The sequence below is a fragment of the Trametes versicolor genome (genome assembly GCF_000271585.1).
Source record: "Trametes versicolor FP-101664 SS1 unplaced genomic scaffold TRAVEscaffold_11, whole genome shotgun sequence".
NCBI classification, from domain to species: domain Eukaryota; kingdom Fungi; phylum Basidiomycota; class Agaricomycetes; order Polyporales; family Polyporaceae; genus Trametes; species Trametes versicolor.
In genome coordinates this window covers 591-15,030 of record NW_007360331.1, presented here as the reverse complement: position 1 = coordinate 15,030, position 14,440 = coordinate 591, and the positions used below count along the sequence as shown (strand labels likewise).

General features: G+C 60.0%; 4 protein-coding genes across 4 annotated transcripts; 2 read left to right on the top strand and 2 right to left on the bottom strand.

Moving 5' to 3' along the window:
* Positions 1-480: 480 nt before the first annotated feature.
* Positions 481-2,088, bottom strand: TRAVEDRAFT_23104 (uncharacterized protein; the record flags this gene model as incomplete). Its single annotated transcript, XM_008044329.1, has 3 exons — positions 481-1,767; positions 1,825-1,851; positions 1,972-2,088. 3 exons carry the CDS (start codon positions 2,086-2,088, stop codon positions 481-483), a joined length of 1,431 nt encoding a protein of 476 aa, XP_008042520.1.
* Positions 2,089-5,545: 3,457 nt separating this feature from the next.
* TRAVEDRAFT_31128 (ARM repeat-containing protein) lies at positions 5,546-10,238 on the bottom strand. The gene is made up of 14 exons (XM_008044412.1): positions 10,140-10,238; positions 9,988-10,081; positions 9,549-9,938; positions 7,900-8,421; positions 7,623-7,852; positions 7,505-7,567; positions 7,422-7,446; positions 7,289-7,362; positions 7,008-7,224; positions 6,850-6,955; positions 6,716-6,787; positions 6,491-6,652; positions 6,204-6,438; positions 5,546-6,142 (listed from the first exon to the last, which is right to left on the bottom strand). The coding sequence occupies exons 1-14, from the start codon at positions 10,229-10,231 to the stop codon at positions 5,680-5,682; spliced, it is 2,745 nt and encodes a 914-aa protein (XP_008042603.1). The 5' UTR covers positions 10,232-10,238; the 3' UTR covers positions 5,546-5,679.
* Positions 10,239-11,111: 873 nt separating this feature from the next.
* Positions 11,112-12,376, top strand: TRAVEDRAFT_66591 (glycine cleavage T-protein). The gene is made up of 7 exons (XM_008044682.1): positions 11,112-11,182; positions 11,242-11,531; positions 11,587-11,729; positions 11,789-11,964; positions 12,017-12,133; positions 12,194-12,235; positions 12,348-12,376. The coding sequence occupies exons 1-4, from the start codon at positions 11,169-11,171 to the stop codon at positions 11,918-11,920; spliced, it is 579 nt and encodes a 192-aa protein (XP_008042873.1). The 5' UTR covers positions 11,112-11,168; the 3' UTR covers positions 11,921-11,964; positions 12,017-12,133; positions 12,194-12,235; positions 12,348-12,376.
* Positions 12,377-13,695: 1,319 nt separating this feature from the next.
* Positions 13,696-14,139, top strand: TRAVEDRAFT_133072 (uncharacterized protein; the record flags this gene model as incomplete). Its single annotated transcript, XM_008044681.1, has 1 exon — positions 13,696-14,139. A coding segment is annotated over one exon (444 nt), but the record flags the coding sequence as incomplete, so codon positions are not given.
* Positions 14,140-14,440: the final 301 nt, after the last annotated feature.

The following is a 14,440-nucleotide window of genomic DNA, read 5'->3' as shown; positions in this document are numbered from 1 at the left end:
TGCTCGTGAAGGCGCTGCACGATGGGGACGAAGTCATTGAGCAGCCACAGTGACGTAGACGGCGGCAAGTAGGCATTGACGATGATCAAGTCATATAGCTCGAGGATCATGTAGTCGCATTGATCCGGAGGAGAGACATCTCGGATAGGTAGGGTAGAGCGGTGCATGACGAGTAAACCACCTCCGCGGTGGCGGAAGTGCGGAGACTCCGGACGCGCCATTGCCAGAACACTATACCCCGAGGGCCAAGCAATCTGGGCCTCCTGATGTGGGCGGAGGTGAGACTCCTGGAACAGCACAATGTCGTATTGTGTGAGCTGTGCTCGAAGGGCCGAATCCTGCATGCGTATCGCGAGGTTGCCGTGTATATTCCAGGAGCAGACGCTGACAGGGTAGGCTTTGGGGGCGGACACCACTTCCGTACTATATACACATACACAGAGCTTAGAGCAGCGTATGTAGGATATAGAGCGTATGGGCCTACAGTAACTCAGCATGTACATTGCGCAAGCTCAGGACCCGGTGACCGTGCTCAACCCATGCCTCTACAAAGGACTGTGCAAGGAAGCGGGAAGGGAAGCGCAGGAGCACAAAGCGAGCGTCCGTGTTGTCACGAGAGATGCTAAGGACGGAGTCGAGGACCCCCAGAATCGCATCCCATGCACCTTGGGCGGTTGCCAGAACCTCCGTCCGGAGCGTCGCTGGGTCCGAAGACCAGGCAACAGCGCCGAACCGCACAGTTGCTGGTGCCGGTCCCGCCAAGGGGGCTGGGGCGTAGACCATGTCGCTCAGGCCTGCGAGAGGCGCAGGAGCGTGGACCATCGCACTCGGGGCTCCTACGCGTGGTCGCTTCTGCTGGCGGTTGTCGGTTTGGGGCTGCGGAGGGGGTCGAGCCTGTGGCTGGTTCCGTCGACCACGAGAGGGTGTAGGCGGAGGTGCCGGCGAGGGCGACACCGGTCGCTCTCTGCGGCGGTTCGCGCGCGGAGTAGGAGGGGTATACGCCGGCGGCGCATCCGCGAAGGGGGAGACAGGATGGGTGGCACCGTGACCGTGAACGTGGGGCTGTGCCGCTGTCTGGAGTGCTCCGACTTGAGTGCTGATGGCGGAGAGAGAGGTGCGGATCTGCGAGAGCACTCCTATCGCACTCGCGAGTTCCCTGCTGACTGTGGTCACTGAACGCGAGACGTCCCGAGTGTCGTCCTCCAGCGATCCAAGTCTGGTGTCGAGAACGGTGAGTTCGCGCGCACGGGCATCCTCCTCGCGCTCGAGACCTTGAGCCAGGCGATGGACACGCTGCTCTAGCTCCTGGAATGCACGGTTGGGTGCGGACGTGGATGAAGGGTTGTCGCGGAGGGCCTCTACGGAACTGGTGAGACGCAGAAGGGCATCCTTGATGGCCGCGCGGTCGGTAGCATGCGTGCGCGTGAGGCGATCGAGATGCGAAGCGAGGGTATGGACATCTCCTTTGAGGGCAGGGATGTTGGTCTTCCCAGTCTGGTCCGTGCCTAGGTGCGCGGACCGAAGGGCAGACGTGAGGGGTAGAGCCGCATCGAGCCTGGACGGTGCGACATCCTGGTCTCCTTGCGGAGCCGTGGTGGACGCCGTTACCGCAGTGAGGGGCACGGGGACTCTCAGAGGGGAAGGAGTGGGCGGGGCCGAGGGGGTCGCCTTGCCCTTCCCTTTGGGCGAGGGGCAGGGTGGGGTAGGGGATACACCTTGTGCACTGTTCGTGTGCTGCCTTGTCAGACGTGTGAAGCTCGCACTGGTCTGTCGGTGTAGGCTGCGTTGGTGTGAGGGACGTGGCACAGCGGGTGGAGGACGTACAGCCTGGGGGACCGGTTCTGCGCTGTTCTGCATAGGTAGCATCAGAGGGCGAGGAACAGGTAGGGCTAGAGCCGTCGTGTCGGAGTTGCTCTGTCGACACAGGTGGTGAGGGCGCCGCTCAACATGCTCTGCGTTGTGGGTACGTACCTCTGGAACGTTGTCTGAAGAGGTCGGCTCTGCGGCAGCGACGGACGCTTGCGAGATCCCATTACAGAGGTCGTCGACGACTTGGGAGTCATCACCAGGTTCTGTGGACTGGCTCATGGCCTAGGGTGGTAGGTGAGGGGAAGAGGTTTTCGTGGCTCTCCCGGGTACGGCTTTGCTGTCCCAATTTATACTGTGCCACCCCGGTTGGTACTATACAGTTGAGAGCTTGAACTGTACAGTACCACCACAGGCACGTCGTTGACCACAGGCAGGCACCAGGCCAATGCAATGTGCGGACGGGAGCGTGCGTCTGCGGCGTCGAGAGGGGAGCGCGATAGCGCGGGCGCCTTTCCCGTTGGATAGGGGTTTACGAGAACGAAATATACGTGTGGGCGGTATCCCGGGACATCTGAGTTGTCCAGCGCTGTTGCTATGGGGGAGCATGAGCCTGAAGAAAAGTAATGAGAGAGTGGAGGGTTGGCGATGATGGGGCTGGCGTACCGGTAGCCATGAGGCGTGGGCACGCCTAACGCAGCTATCACACAATTCCCTAAGGCGGACAGCTTCTCCACGGGTGTCATCCGAGAAGTTCTCATGCCATCCAGCCTGTTCTCGCCGCTCGAGTACACCTTGTAGGTGCTGATGCTGTTCGCATCGTCTGTAGTCGTGCATAGAGACAACGACGTGTATATTCTGGTAGACAGGACTCGAGTCGAGCGTGTAGTTTTTGGTCTCTGCTTGTCGTGCAGGCATCCGACGTGTGCCGGGCATCCGACAGTTGTCGAGCATCCACTGTCGTGGGCATCCACTGTCGTGGGCATCCACTGTATCGTGGGCATCCAGCTGTCGCTGAGTATGACTCTAAACGGTGGAAGTACGACATCACGACTGGCCATCGCGAGCCAGCAAGAACATACTGAGACCGGTTGCGAACGCCCTCTAGCATGTGGCTTGTAGTGCTGCTACAACGCATGGGGGTCGACGGAAAGACGTAGTGAGAATTGCAGCCAGAGGGATACCATCGACGAGAGAGAGATGAGCGGAAGACGCAAGTTTGAACGAATCGAAGCCACGTGGAATATCAGGGGAACACCGCCACGGCCATTCCATGCGGCGTGGAATGAGACCCGTCATCGCGGTCTTCTTATTCTCTTTCCGAAAGGTCATCTTGGCATATGTGTATCATACAACAACACGAGCTCTACAGGACGAGGAGAAATCGTGATTTCTTGATTTGTTTGTCTCGCTAGCATGGTCGCTGTCGATGTAGATCTCAGGGAGACATGAAGAGAGCGTGAGTGAGGGATACATACAAACACTACTGACAGACGTGCCGTACGGAACAGAGAGGAGAATTCTAACAGGGCGTGTAGGGTCTTTGAGAACAGGCGAGTTCTTATATCGTGTAGCGCCGTGGGAGGCTACATATTCATGGAGCCTCATGATCACTGGCGCCCACTGCGAAGCCTTCCTATCACCGACAACATGTCCCTCCACTGGGCCGATCCCTCCTTCCACTCCCTGACCCGTTCTGCACGCACCCTTGGCACACTGCCGTCATCCCATGTGCGTACGCGATCAATGTGGAGCCAGCTGTACGACGGCTCCATGCACGCCTGAACGTCCAACGACGGAAACATCGCGGCGAGGGTGGACCCAAGCCACTCCGAGTCTGCATCGCGCGCTTCGAAGCGGAACTGTGCCATGTCAAGCACGCAGAGCGTGTGAAGCGCGTGTTGGACTGGGAGAAACGGGTCGCGGATCGCAGCGATGTCGCGGGAGACGATGAATAGCTGGGGAAGAAGAAGCGTCTCCAGACGCGGGCAGTGCCGCGCGAACATGGCGACGGCGGCGAGAGTCGGGTACCCCACGGACCAGAGCGCCCGCGCGGCGAGCGAAAAGTGCGTCAGGCACGGGAACATCTGCGCGAGTTGGGTGAGCTGTTTGATGCCATACCATGATTTGACGTTGCGGAACGAGAGCCGGAGGACTTGGAGCTGGGCGAGGGGCGCGGCGAGGGGCGTGAGGAGTTGTGCGAGGTCGGCATCTTCCCTACCAAAGAGGGCCGTGTCATCCGAGTCGTAGGGATCGGGATCGCTTGCCAGGATATCGAGCTCAAACGTGGTGACGGTGGACATCGGGCTTTCCATGTGAGGGAACGCGGCTTCCCACATTGCGACACGGCGCGACTTGATTGCGACGCACGTCAGTGGAGAGGTGACGGCTGCGAGGAGCTGCTCGGTCTCCTCTGCAGCCCCTACAACACCGAGTGTCTTCAGGGCGGGGAATCCCGTGAAGGTGCCGTCTACGCGCGCGTTCTTGATGGGTACGTTCTCGAGAGTTTCGAGGGTTGCCACGCAAGAGAGCACGCGTAGAGTTGCAACGTCCACAGGGTACGACTCCGAGAGATCCAGCCGCCGGAGATTCGGAAGAGCCGGGAGGATGCTGGCCAAAAGGGGGCCGGGGCGCATGCATTTACAGATCGTGAGGTCGCTGATTCGTGGTGTATCACTGCATACCGCCCGAAGCATGCACGTGGTGGCTTCTTCGCATTTTGCAGGCGCTCCCAAGTGCTGGGGTGTATCGTCGTCCGTAGCTTCGCTGTCCTCATCCAAGGCTTCGTCGTCGGAGTTGTCCGAGTCGTCGTCCGAGTCGGAATCCTCCGAGTATTTGTTGCCGAAGTCGAGTGAGAGGGTAACCGCGGTCGAAGGAAGAATTGTGAGGAGAGTGGCGTCGTAGGGGTCGCTGGATAGAGTCCAGTAGAGGGTGTGCATGCGAGGCAAAAGGGGTGCACCGCGGAGCTGGCGAGCAAGGTAGTGCCAGACGGATGGGTGTAAGTTAGGTTTGAATCTGGGGGCGTGGCAGCGACGCACGCGCGCGGCGTATTCGCGGAAGCGTATCCATCTCTCAGGTGTGATTTCTCGGGGGCATAGGAGGACCTGGTTGAGTGTGAGTGCTGAGATGCGGATGATGGTCGAAAACCAGCCGGGTCGCGCGTACACATTGTCCTGGACGTAGTCCCTCGTCGACCTCGTCGGGTGAGTGAATGGGAACTTCGCGCAGGCCAAGGATGAGCCACAACGGCATAAGGCTGCGAAGGGATGACCAGAGGACGCGGAGGGCGGGGTTTGAGAACGTCTTGCAGACACGTGCTGCACATGCAAGGGTCTTTCTGTCTGGCACAGGTGGAGTTTCTTCCACTTCCCAGAAGAAAACAGGTCGGACTTCTTCTTTTGCGACGAGAACGGGGAGCACGAGTTCGGAGAATATGCAGGAGAGAAGGTCGGTGTTGTACAGGACCGTGTGTGCAACAGATGTCATGCTGGGCACTGCCGACTAGCTCGAGCTTCTCTTCGCTGACCGACCTTGAAGTGGACGTCTCCACGACGTTTGTGTAGACCGTTGAGGTGGTCGTTGGTGAACCGCTGGCAGGTTGAAGTCCAAGGCGAACGACGTCCGCATTTGGCTAAGCGAGGCACGTGGAAGGTGACAGCCGCGACGACCTGCGGGACTACGCACCCTTGCAAACTTGCTCAAGATTCAACCTATCGTGCCGGTATCGGTGGAGAGCCACGTTGCGACTGCGAAGGAATTACAAGAGCGCTGCTGTCCGGAAAATTCTATACGTACACCACAGACACGTACAAACATCTCATCTCGAAGCAAAGCAAGACGTACACGCAAAGGCACAACACAGACACACCCCGTCTAACTCCCGCCCTCGTCCTCGCTCTCCCAATCCGAAAGGTTCAGCGCGAGCTGCCGCAGACTCGATACTGCAATCATGAGGTCCCCAGGCGCCTCGACCGTCCGCAGCACCTTCGCCATATCCTCGATCGCGAAGTCCTCCATCTCCTGGATGAGCGCGAGGTCCTCGCGCTCCTCGCGCAGCTCGTGCGCGGGCCGCGCCGCGCGCGCCTTGCGCTTGTCCGCGAGCGCGTTCAGCTGCCGCTTCGTCGCGTCCACGATGCCATGCCGGAACTCAGGCGCGAGCGCGGGCGGGCCGCCGAGCACGAGGAGCGTGTCGAGGAAACACTTGTATAGCGAGGCGAGGAAGGATGAGTCCGACTCGTTCGCTACACAGGTGATGATCTGCGAGAGCGTCGCGGCGACCATCTGGTTCGTCAGCGTCCCGCTGTTCTTCCCGCACGAGATCAGCACCGGGATGAGCCTAACCACACGCAGAGTACACGTCAGTGAGCGGTCTTTATGGCTGCTGACCGAGTACTTACATAGCACATGCCTCCTGGACACCTTCGTGGATGTAAAACCGGAGACCGGGGAGCGCGAGCTCGAGCACCTGCGCGACGTAGGGCCCGAACCGCCCGTTGAGTGTCGACGCGTGGATGAGGAGCGTCTCGAATGCCTGGCATTTGTCCTCGAGCGCGGACGTCTTCACGGTGACCTGGCGCCCGTCCATGCTGATGCTCTCCCAGCCGTCCCGGTCTTCGTGCTCCTCGTCGTCATCTACATCCGCCGTCAGAACAGGACCGCGTCGAGAGGCCTCAAACGAACGTACCATATATTGAGATGTCAGCTTTCGAGCCTGCGACTCGGAGGAGCGGCTGCATAACTACTGGGAGGTATGGCTCGAACTCCTCGCCGAGCGCCTGACAGACCTTCGCCCACGTCGCGATGAGGAAGTGACTAAGCATGGTGTCGTTCGGGTCGGGCGGGCTATCTGTGAGCGACGCGTCGGGAACGTCAATCGCTGTAGCCGTTGAAACGAACACGAGGGACTTACTTTGGATGCGCATGAGGAGCTCGACGAATGTCCTCGAGTCGGGACGGAATACGTCGCGGCCGACCGCGATCGCTGTTGAGGTTGCGTCAGAAAAGCGTAGCATCGACTTCGACTTCGAATTTGAATGTACCCACCAATGAGCCCCGCGCACTCCATTGCCTTTACTCGCAACTTCCGATACTCCGGCCCGTTCGCATTTTGCATGACGTTCAGCAGCAACGGCATGATAGACGTATAGTGCTGCGCCAGACCCGTTCAGCTATCTCCTTCCTGGACAACACAGCAGACGTACCTTTGCAAACGTTGCCTCACTCGCGTCCGCGACCATTGCGAGCGTCGTGATGACCTGCTCCTGCACATACCGCTTCGGCTGCGTCGCCGGCTGGTCCGCGCTAGGGTTCAGCAGCTTCAGCAGCCGCTCGACGATCGAGTCGAGGTACGGGATGAGCGTCTCGCGCTCGACGCCCTCGCAGAAGTTGATCAGCGCCGCGGCTGCGTGCGCGTGTACTCTGCGAGAGTCGGTGTCGGGAATGAGATGCGGTGGGGGAGGGCGGGAGAGAGGAGGAGACGCACCGGGGCTCGGGTGCCTCCAGGGCGGGTATCAGCGCAGCGAAGATCTGCTCGTGGAATTTTTCTTGTACGACCTCCTGCGAGCAGCACAGCTGTATCAGCGCCACGGCGATATTCGAAGACGGAAAGATGTTACCTCGAGATCTGTGCAAAGCTGTCCGCTGCGAAGCGATGTCAGCGTCGCGGGAACTCTGGTTTGGAGCCGGGAGTGGCACTCACATACACTGACACGCAGCGTACCGAACGCGTGGATGCGGGTCCTTGAACATCGGCGTTACGAGTCTACACACCGCGTCAGCCATTCCGCTTTACACATACGACATCTCGAGCGACTTACTCGACTATCTTTGCGAGCTCTTGCTGCATCACTTTGCTCGTGCCCTCTGCGATCGCGGCGATCGCCATGAGCCCCGCGTGCCGCAGCCGCCAGTCGTGGCTCGCGAGCATTGCGGGGATGAACGTGAATGCGGGCGGGAGCACCGCGCCCCCGCCCAGCGCGCACGCGATCCGGTCGAGCGAATGCTCGTACGTGTGTGGGTACGCGTCGTCCGTCGGATCTTCTGCGGGCTGCGACGGGTGAGCATCGGTACTGCATACGCGACGAAGTGACTTACGTCGGCCTCGAGCCACTCGTCGAGGTCGTCTTCGGGGATCTCGCCCATGCCCTCGAGACACCCGCGCACGACGATGTTCACCCAGCCCTCGACGCCGCGGAGCATGTTTGGCCGCGCCTCGCTGAGCGTAGTCATGAACTCGAGCGCACCCTTGCGCACTTCGTCATCCTCCCCGCTCACCGCCTTGTCATCCCCGTTCTCGCCCTGTGGCGCGGGCGGGAACGCGAAGCTGCTGCCCCCGCCAGGATTCGGGCGCGCCACGGTCGGAGTTGGGCCCGCATCGACGACGGGGAGAAGTAGCGAGGGGAGAAATGCGAGGAGAGCGGGGATGTGTGGGCGGAAGAGGTGCGGGTTGGACGCGGCGAGCTCGGTGACGACGAGGAGGAATGGCGGCAGGCGCGCGTGCGGGAGCGATGGGAGCGTGTTTAGCATGGGGTACATCAGTGAGAGCGCCTGGGCTTGTTGCGCGAGGTCGAGCGCGGACAGGAACGCGACGGATGCGCGGAGGGACGCGAGTCGGACCTAATAGAAGCGTAGTCAGCATGCAATGTTCTTCGCAGAGTCGCAGAGAGCTATCCGAGTGTCAACGGAATATGGCCGAGTTGCTAGCGGACAAGCTCCCTCTTCGAAGGTACGTAGACTAGCGCCCAGTCGCTGCCCAGACGCTGCACCACATCAACGTCTCGTAAGTGTAATCTCTAAAGGTCGATCCTCGGTGTTATCACCGACATGCATTGCGCAACAGCCGCGCGCAGTGAACGAGCGGCCGTGCATCGTCGAGCCGCGAGCGCGTTTCCTCCGTACGGCGAGCATACCCACACGCGTGTATGCAGCTACTCAGCTATGAAGGCGTCGCGTCGCGTTGTGACCCATGTGGCGAGGAGCTCACGAGAAATTCAGCTCCGATCTCGCAATGCCCATAGCCCAGCGCCCGGAGAACTCCAACCCCGGACGCTGCGCCGCACTCACGCTAGCACCTGACGGGCGATCCCAGCGCCCACATTCAGTTGTAGAGCGCCGCGGCACCGTACACGGAGTCACCCTCTCGGACGGGGCGTGTAAGAGTGGGGGTAGGACACGCTTGTACAAGCTCCGCGTGCGTCGCTCGTCTCAGGGTGTCTTGCGAGCGCTGCTCTCCGCCGTCTGCGCGTGGAGAGTAAGCGTGCGCGACGGTGGATAACATCCGGTCGATCCTAGACGCCGCCACCGAGTTGCGTGGGCGGCCGTGGACGCACACCTGCGCTATCTTATTCCCGGGCACGCGCACACGTACTCAAATTGCGCGCTCGTGTTGTCGCGACGGTGGTGGCGAGTGCGAATCGAGTGCTTGTCTAGGGAACGTGTACGGCGGGGTGAGCGTGCCGCCAGGACGCACATCGGGCGGCACCGTATGCGCGACAGCGTCCCGCGGAACGCGCGTACGGACATCCTACGCGCGCCAGAAGTAAGCACGCGACCGCGCGATAGAGCCCCAGGTGCACAGCCTGTCGAGTCACTGGCAGCTGAGTTGAAGAAGGAGGGGTGCTTCTGAGATATCAGATGTGGAAAGTTGCGACCGGTGCAACGAACCCCGGTAGATATCAAGAAGCTCGGAGACGCAGAAACGCGGAGCGTCGCGCGAGAGAAGATAAGTGCGACAGAAAGCTCACCTCGGTGCTCTGCTGGTCCTGCAGCCCCTTCTGTAAGATAGCAAGGATAGCGTCCGTTTGGAGGTCCATGATGAGGTTCGGACACCCCGCGAAGACGCGGAAAGCCGCTTCGCGCGTGTGGACGTCGGTGTTGTCGGCCATGGCAAATACTTGCGACTGGAGCGTGTGCCACGGACGGCCGCGCTTCATGGAGTAGTTGGAGAGATCGGTGACGGTGTCGACCGTTTTGTGGCGGACGACGGGCGCGGGCTCATGGAGGAGCGAGTGCAGCAGGATACGCTCGAGGGTGGCGATGGCGGGCGCGGAGAGTTGGTCGTAGAGCGCGAGGCGGTTCGGCGAGGGTGGGCGGAAGAGGAGGCGGCGGAGGAGGACGAGGGAGAAGGAGCGCATCTGGGGGCGCGGTCGGACGCGCTCGGGCAAGGAAACGGGAGGAACTCACGAGCTCGGTGTCGGCAGAGGTGGCAAATTGGGCAATCGCGAGCAAATAAAGCTCCGGGGTCTGCTCAAGACGGTCGTTGACCGCCGTCTCTGCGCTGTGGAGACGGACGCGTTCAGCGGGGGCAAGAGATCGATGCAGAGCGGGAAACTTGCCTGGTGCGGATGGCATTGTCGCCGAGGACGAGGTTAGAGAGAATCTGGGTGACCTCGGCGGTGATCTCAGGCGGCACTAGAACGTCGCCCATCGCGAACAGCAGTTGCAGAATGCGCGAGAGAGAGGAGGAGTGAGAGGAGAGAGGGAGGGACGAGGAGAGATTGCCCCACGTGGCTCGCATCCACCCGGCGTCTATCCCGATCGCGTCCTCCCCGGGCCCGGGCCGGCTGGACTTGACCTCCGCCGTGCTCCGCTTTATGCTCTCTGCTCTCTACTCTCACTGCAGTCGACGAACGACTCTAGGTTGCGAAAAGACTTGCTCGCTGCAGCAGCGACTGCGCTCGCCACTCGGTCTGCTCTGTCTCCTCGCATCGCCTCTGGGCCACCTGTGACACGATTCCAAGGCACTCGGCGACATAACTATATCTGGATTGCCCTGCAGCCTATGTGTGGACCCTGGAGCGACTACCTCAACGCTGCCCCAGCCTTCTGCGAGTGTGCGTCCCCGATCGGAAGTTTCAGCTAGTTGCCAGCGCCCAGAATGTCGTAGATTGCACTCATGGTCCCATACAACACCGACCTCGTCTTGTATCTCATGCTCTTTATTCTCGTCGCAGAAGAAAGATCCTACCTGCGCGAGACGGACACACTATGACTCGCAGACCTTAACCCTGCAAAGGCAAGCGCACCGTACCCCTCCAGGTTAGCGTCTTCTACGTTCTTCCGAGCCTTCAGCGACTGCATCTCTTGAAATCCTAGCGCGTAGACTTCGCACCTCCTCGTAACGCTTTGCGTGCTCTCTTGCGTGTGGGGAAAGTATCAAGACCCCGGATGACGTACCCACCAAGAACACGCGCATTGGCGGTGCCTTGACCGGTTTCCCTGCCTCGAAGACACTTGGCACGTGCAGAACGTGTCGGAGCAGGTACGCCTCCCTCCCGAGTTGGGCCCACTCAGTTCTCACCTCGGTCGCAGTCGCGAGCCACAAACACGTACGCGAATCCGTCGGGCTCTTCGACGTCAGCCATATGGTCCAGTCCGTGTGCGTCGCGCCCGCCCCGCCACCGCGCCCCGTCCGCTCGCTCACCCCGCGCATCGCAGCATCCGCGGCCCGACTGCGACCGAGTTCCTCGAGTGGATCACGCCGTCCGACCTCCAGTCGCTCCCCGCGTACTCGTCCACGCTCTCCGTCCTCCTCAACGAGAACGGCGGGATCATCGACGATTTGATGATCACCAAGCACGCCCCGGACGCGTTTTATGTCGTCACGAATGCTGGTCGGCGCGAACGGGATATTGCGTGGTTCCAGACCGCGATCAAGGAGTGGAATGCGAAGCACGACCCTGTAGAGCTCGAGATACTCGCGGACTGGGGCCTGCTCGCTCTGCAAGGTACGTACAGGTCCTGAGAGCGAGCGGAGGGATGCTGAGTATGTGCGCCGTATAGGACCGGAGGCGGCCAACTACTTACAGGGACTTACCTCCTTTGACCTGCGCGAGCTGACGTTCGGCAAGTGCGCGTGGATCCCCATCGAGGGGTTCAACCTGCATGTCGCCCGCGGCGGGTATACCGGTGAAGACGGCTTCGAGGTCCGCCCCTTTTTCGCGCCAATGTACTCGTCGCGCGCGGCTCACTGACCCCGCCATAGATTTCCATCTCGCCATCGGAAACAGTCGAGGTAGCACAGCTGCTTTCAAAGTCCCCCGTGCAGCTCACCGGGCTCGGCGCGCGACAGCCTGCGTTTCGAGGCTGGCATGTGCCTCTACGGGCACGACCTTGACGAGAAGACGACGCCGGTCGAGGCGAGCCTAAATTGGGTTATCGGTGAGCCCTCTACTATGTGCGGGTGAGCGCGCAATGTTGATGCGCTGGGTAGGCAAAAGAAGGCGGGAGAACCCTACCTTCCACAGCCATGAGAACGTCATGAAGCAGCTCAAGGAGGGACCCCCGCGCAGGCGTGTCGGGATGATCGTCGAGGGTCCGCCCGCGCGAGGTACGTTTTGCATTCCCGTCCGTCTATGACTCGCCTTTATTCACGTGCGCGACTCTACAGAGGGCGCGAAGATCCTCGATCCAGAGAGTAAGGAGCAGATCGGTACACAGCCAGAGCCTCGTTCTGCGCGTAGCAGATTGGGCGTCTGCTCGAGGCCGAACCGGCTGTTTCCGCCTGAACTCAGTTTAAGGTTTGCCCCCAAGGTGACTCCCAGTGAGAATCGACAAATGTGGAGGCATGTGAGATCATGTCAGAGGGGGGAGTCATCCTGGATCGTCCTACATCCTGTATTTAGGCGCCTGTGGAATAAATCGAGCGAATAACGGTCCATTTATCGTTCGCTTTTATGCCCGACCCACGGCAAGAATGCTTGATCGACTGCTGGCCTTGCCGTACAGGTGCTCCTTGGTCCGAGCCGTCCGACTCATCCGTTCTCACTGCTCTGCACCCGGCATTATGGGCGCTTCGAACACGTTCACTTGTTACTCTCGCGTATCTCTCAAAAGTGTCGTGCAAAGCAATTTCTTATCGGAATATGGTACAATAGAACGTTAATAACATATCTAGATAGTTGAGAAGTCTTAGTAAATTATGCCTCGGGCATGCCAAAGGATTTCGTCTGGCTCAGTCGCGCTGGGCGCCTATATTGTCAAACGAGCGCCGAAAGGGCTTGTCTGATCTGCCTGCTACTCTGCATCTTCCTTCCTCCTGTCGCTCTCGGTTCGCCGTGCTTTCCCCTCTACACGCTGTCTAGTGCTTGCTGTCCTCTGTCAACATGCCTCCAGCACGTACTGAGAAGACATCTACGCGTGCTGCTCGAGGGACAGGCCCCAAGAAGCACTGTTCCTGTATCGTCCACTGCGGCGGTGGCAAGTTAATTCCAAGGTCGACTTGGTACACCCATGCTGAGTTTCGCAAGACCGAGCCTCCGCCCGCCATGCAAACTGTCGCTGAAGCTCTTGCTGCTGCCTCAGGTATACTGTCTCGGGTCGGCTCTGGGCGATCTAGGGTCCCTCTGGATGGTTCAGGCTATTCTACTGCTGGTCTTTCTGGCCTTGGGGGCCCTTCGTCCTCAGGTGGTCCGTCTGTTTCCGGGGGTCGCACGCCTGGGGTGGATGATGATGAATTCATGGGAGGTGGAGAGGATGCAGGGTTGGATCAGCTGCCGGGTATTGAACTGGAGCTCATGGTACATGCACCAGTCGCTTTAACGGTCTCCATCGCCCAGGCTAAAGTTCTATGACACACAGACTGTTGACGCAGACCTTGACCATGAGGTCAACCTATCTGGGGCACCGCCCTCCCCTGTACACCGTGCATCGTCCGTACACATATCGCCCAATGCCAGTCCTCCTCCTCGCACCTATCGAGTGACAGTCGAAGAAGTAACGGACGAGGATGATGAGGAGGGTGGAGAAGATGAAAACACTGCAGACCCGGGTAGTGACTACGACCGTCAGCAGCGCGAGCAAGGCCCTGGAGTACCGGCTGAGGAACCTGGGAGTGGGAATGAGGTTCCCGCTGATGAACCCGGTGCTCCCGATGCCGATCATGCACCTGACACACCCGTGCCTGAGCCATTTGGCAGCACTTTCACGCCTCATCTAAAGGACCTAAAGCTCAGTCTCGAGTTCATCTCGATGCTCCAGGACGCCAATCTCAATGATAGCGGCCTCGACACCGATGTCCTCCACCAGCTCAAAAACCCGCCTCAGTACCCCCTCGATCTTTCAGACAAGGATTTGCTCCATTCCATCGATCTCTTCTTTGCAACTGTGAACGCCTCAGAGCAGACCTACGAGGATGCGCGTGCCGCAGCCATACGCCGTGAGCCAAATCACAAAGTGCTATCCTACGCGGCGGTGCACCGCAAAATGGCAGAGCTCAGCGGGATCGTGCCGCATATCGAGCATCAATGTGAAGGCTCGTGCATCGCCTACACTAGTGATTTGCAAGGCCCGGCCTCAGGCCGAGCCCTAAGTAGGCCGAGCCGAGCCGGGCTTTGAGGCGGTTAAGCAAGGGCTTTTGACGGCCTCAAAGCCCGGCCTGAAGTGTTGCTGAGCCGTGCTGAGCCGGCAAGCCGGGGCTTTTCATACCATGCTTATTTGGCGTCCAAAACAAGCTCTGTCCTCGGCCTGTTGGGCCCAAAGCGAGGAAATGTCGGTGTCGAGTCCAAGCGGCGAGAGTTAGAACGTGGATGCGGCCTATCTCTATAAAACCCCATCCTGAGCTCAGGATGCATGTAGTAAGGCGTAGTAAGGTCATTGTTAGGGCCGTAGCTCCGCAACCGTTACAGATTACCCCTTA

Coding starts and splice junctions, on each gene's coding strand:
- TRAVEDRAFT_66591 (XM_008044682.1), top strand. Junction 11,532..11,586: donor GGGCCTGCTCGCTCTGCAAG/GTACGTACAGGT, acceptor TGCGCCGTATAG/GACCGGAGGCGGCCAACTAC. Junction 11,730..11,788: donor CCGGTGAAGACGGCTTCGAG/GTCCGCCCCTTT, acceptor ACCCCGCCATAG/ATTTCCATCTCGCCATCGGA.
- TRAVEDRAFT_31128 (XM_008044412.1), bottom strand. CDS start 10,231: ATGGGCGACGTTCTAGTGCCGCCTGAGATCACCGCCGAGGTCACCCAG. Junction 8,422..9,548: donor AGGACCAGCAGAGCACCGAG/GTGAGCTTTCTG, acceptor CGCTTCTATTAG/GTCCGACTCGCGTCCCTCCG. Junction 6,956..7,007: donor GTGAGGCAACGTTTGCAAAG/GTACGTCTGCTG, acceptor GGTCTGGCGCAG/CACTATACGTCTATCATGCC.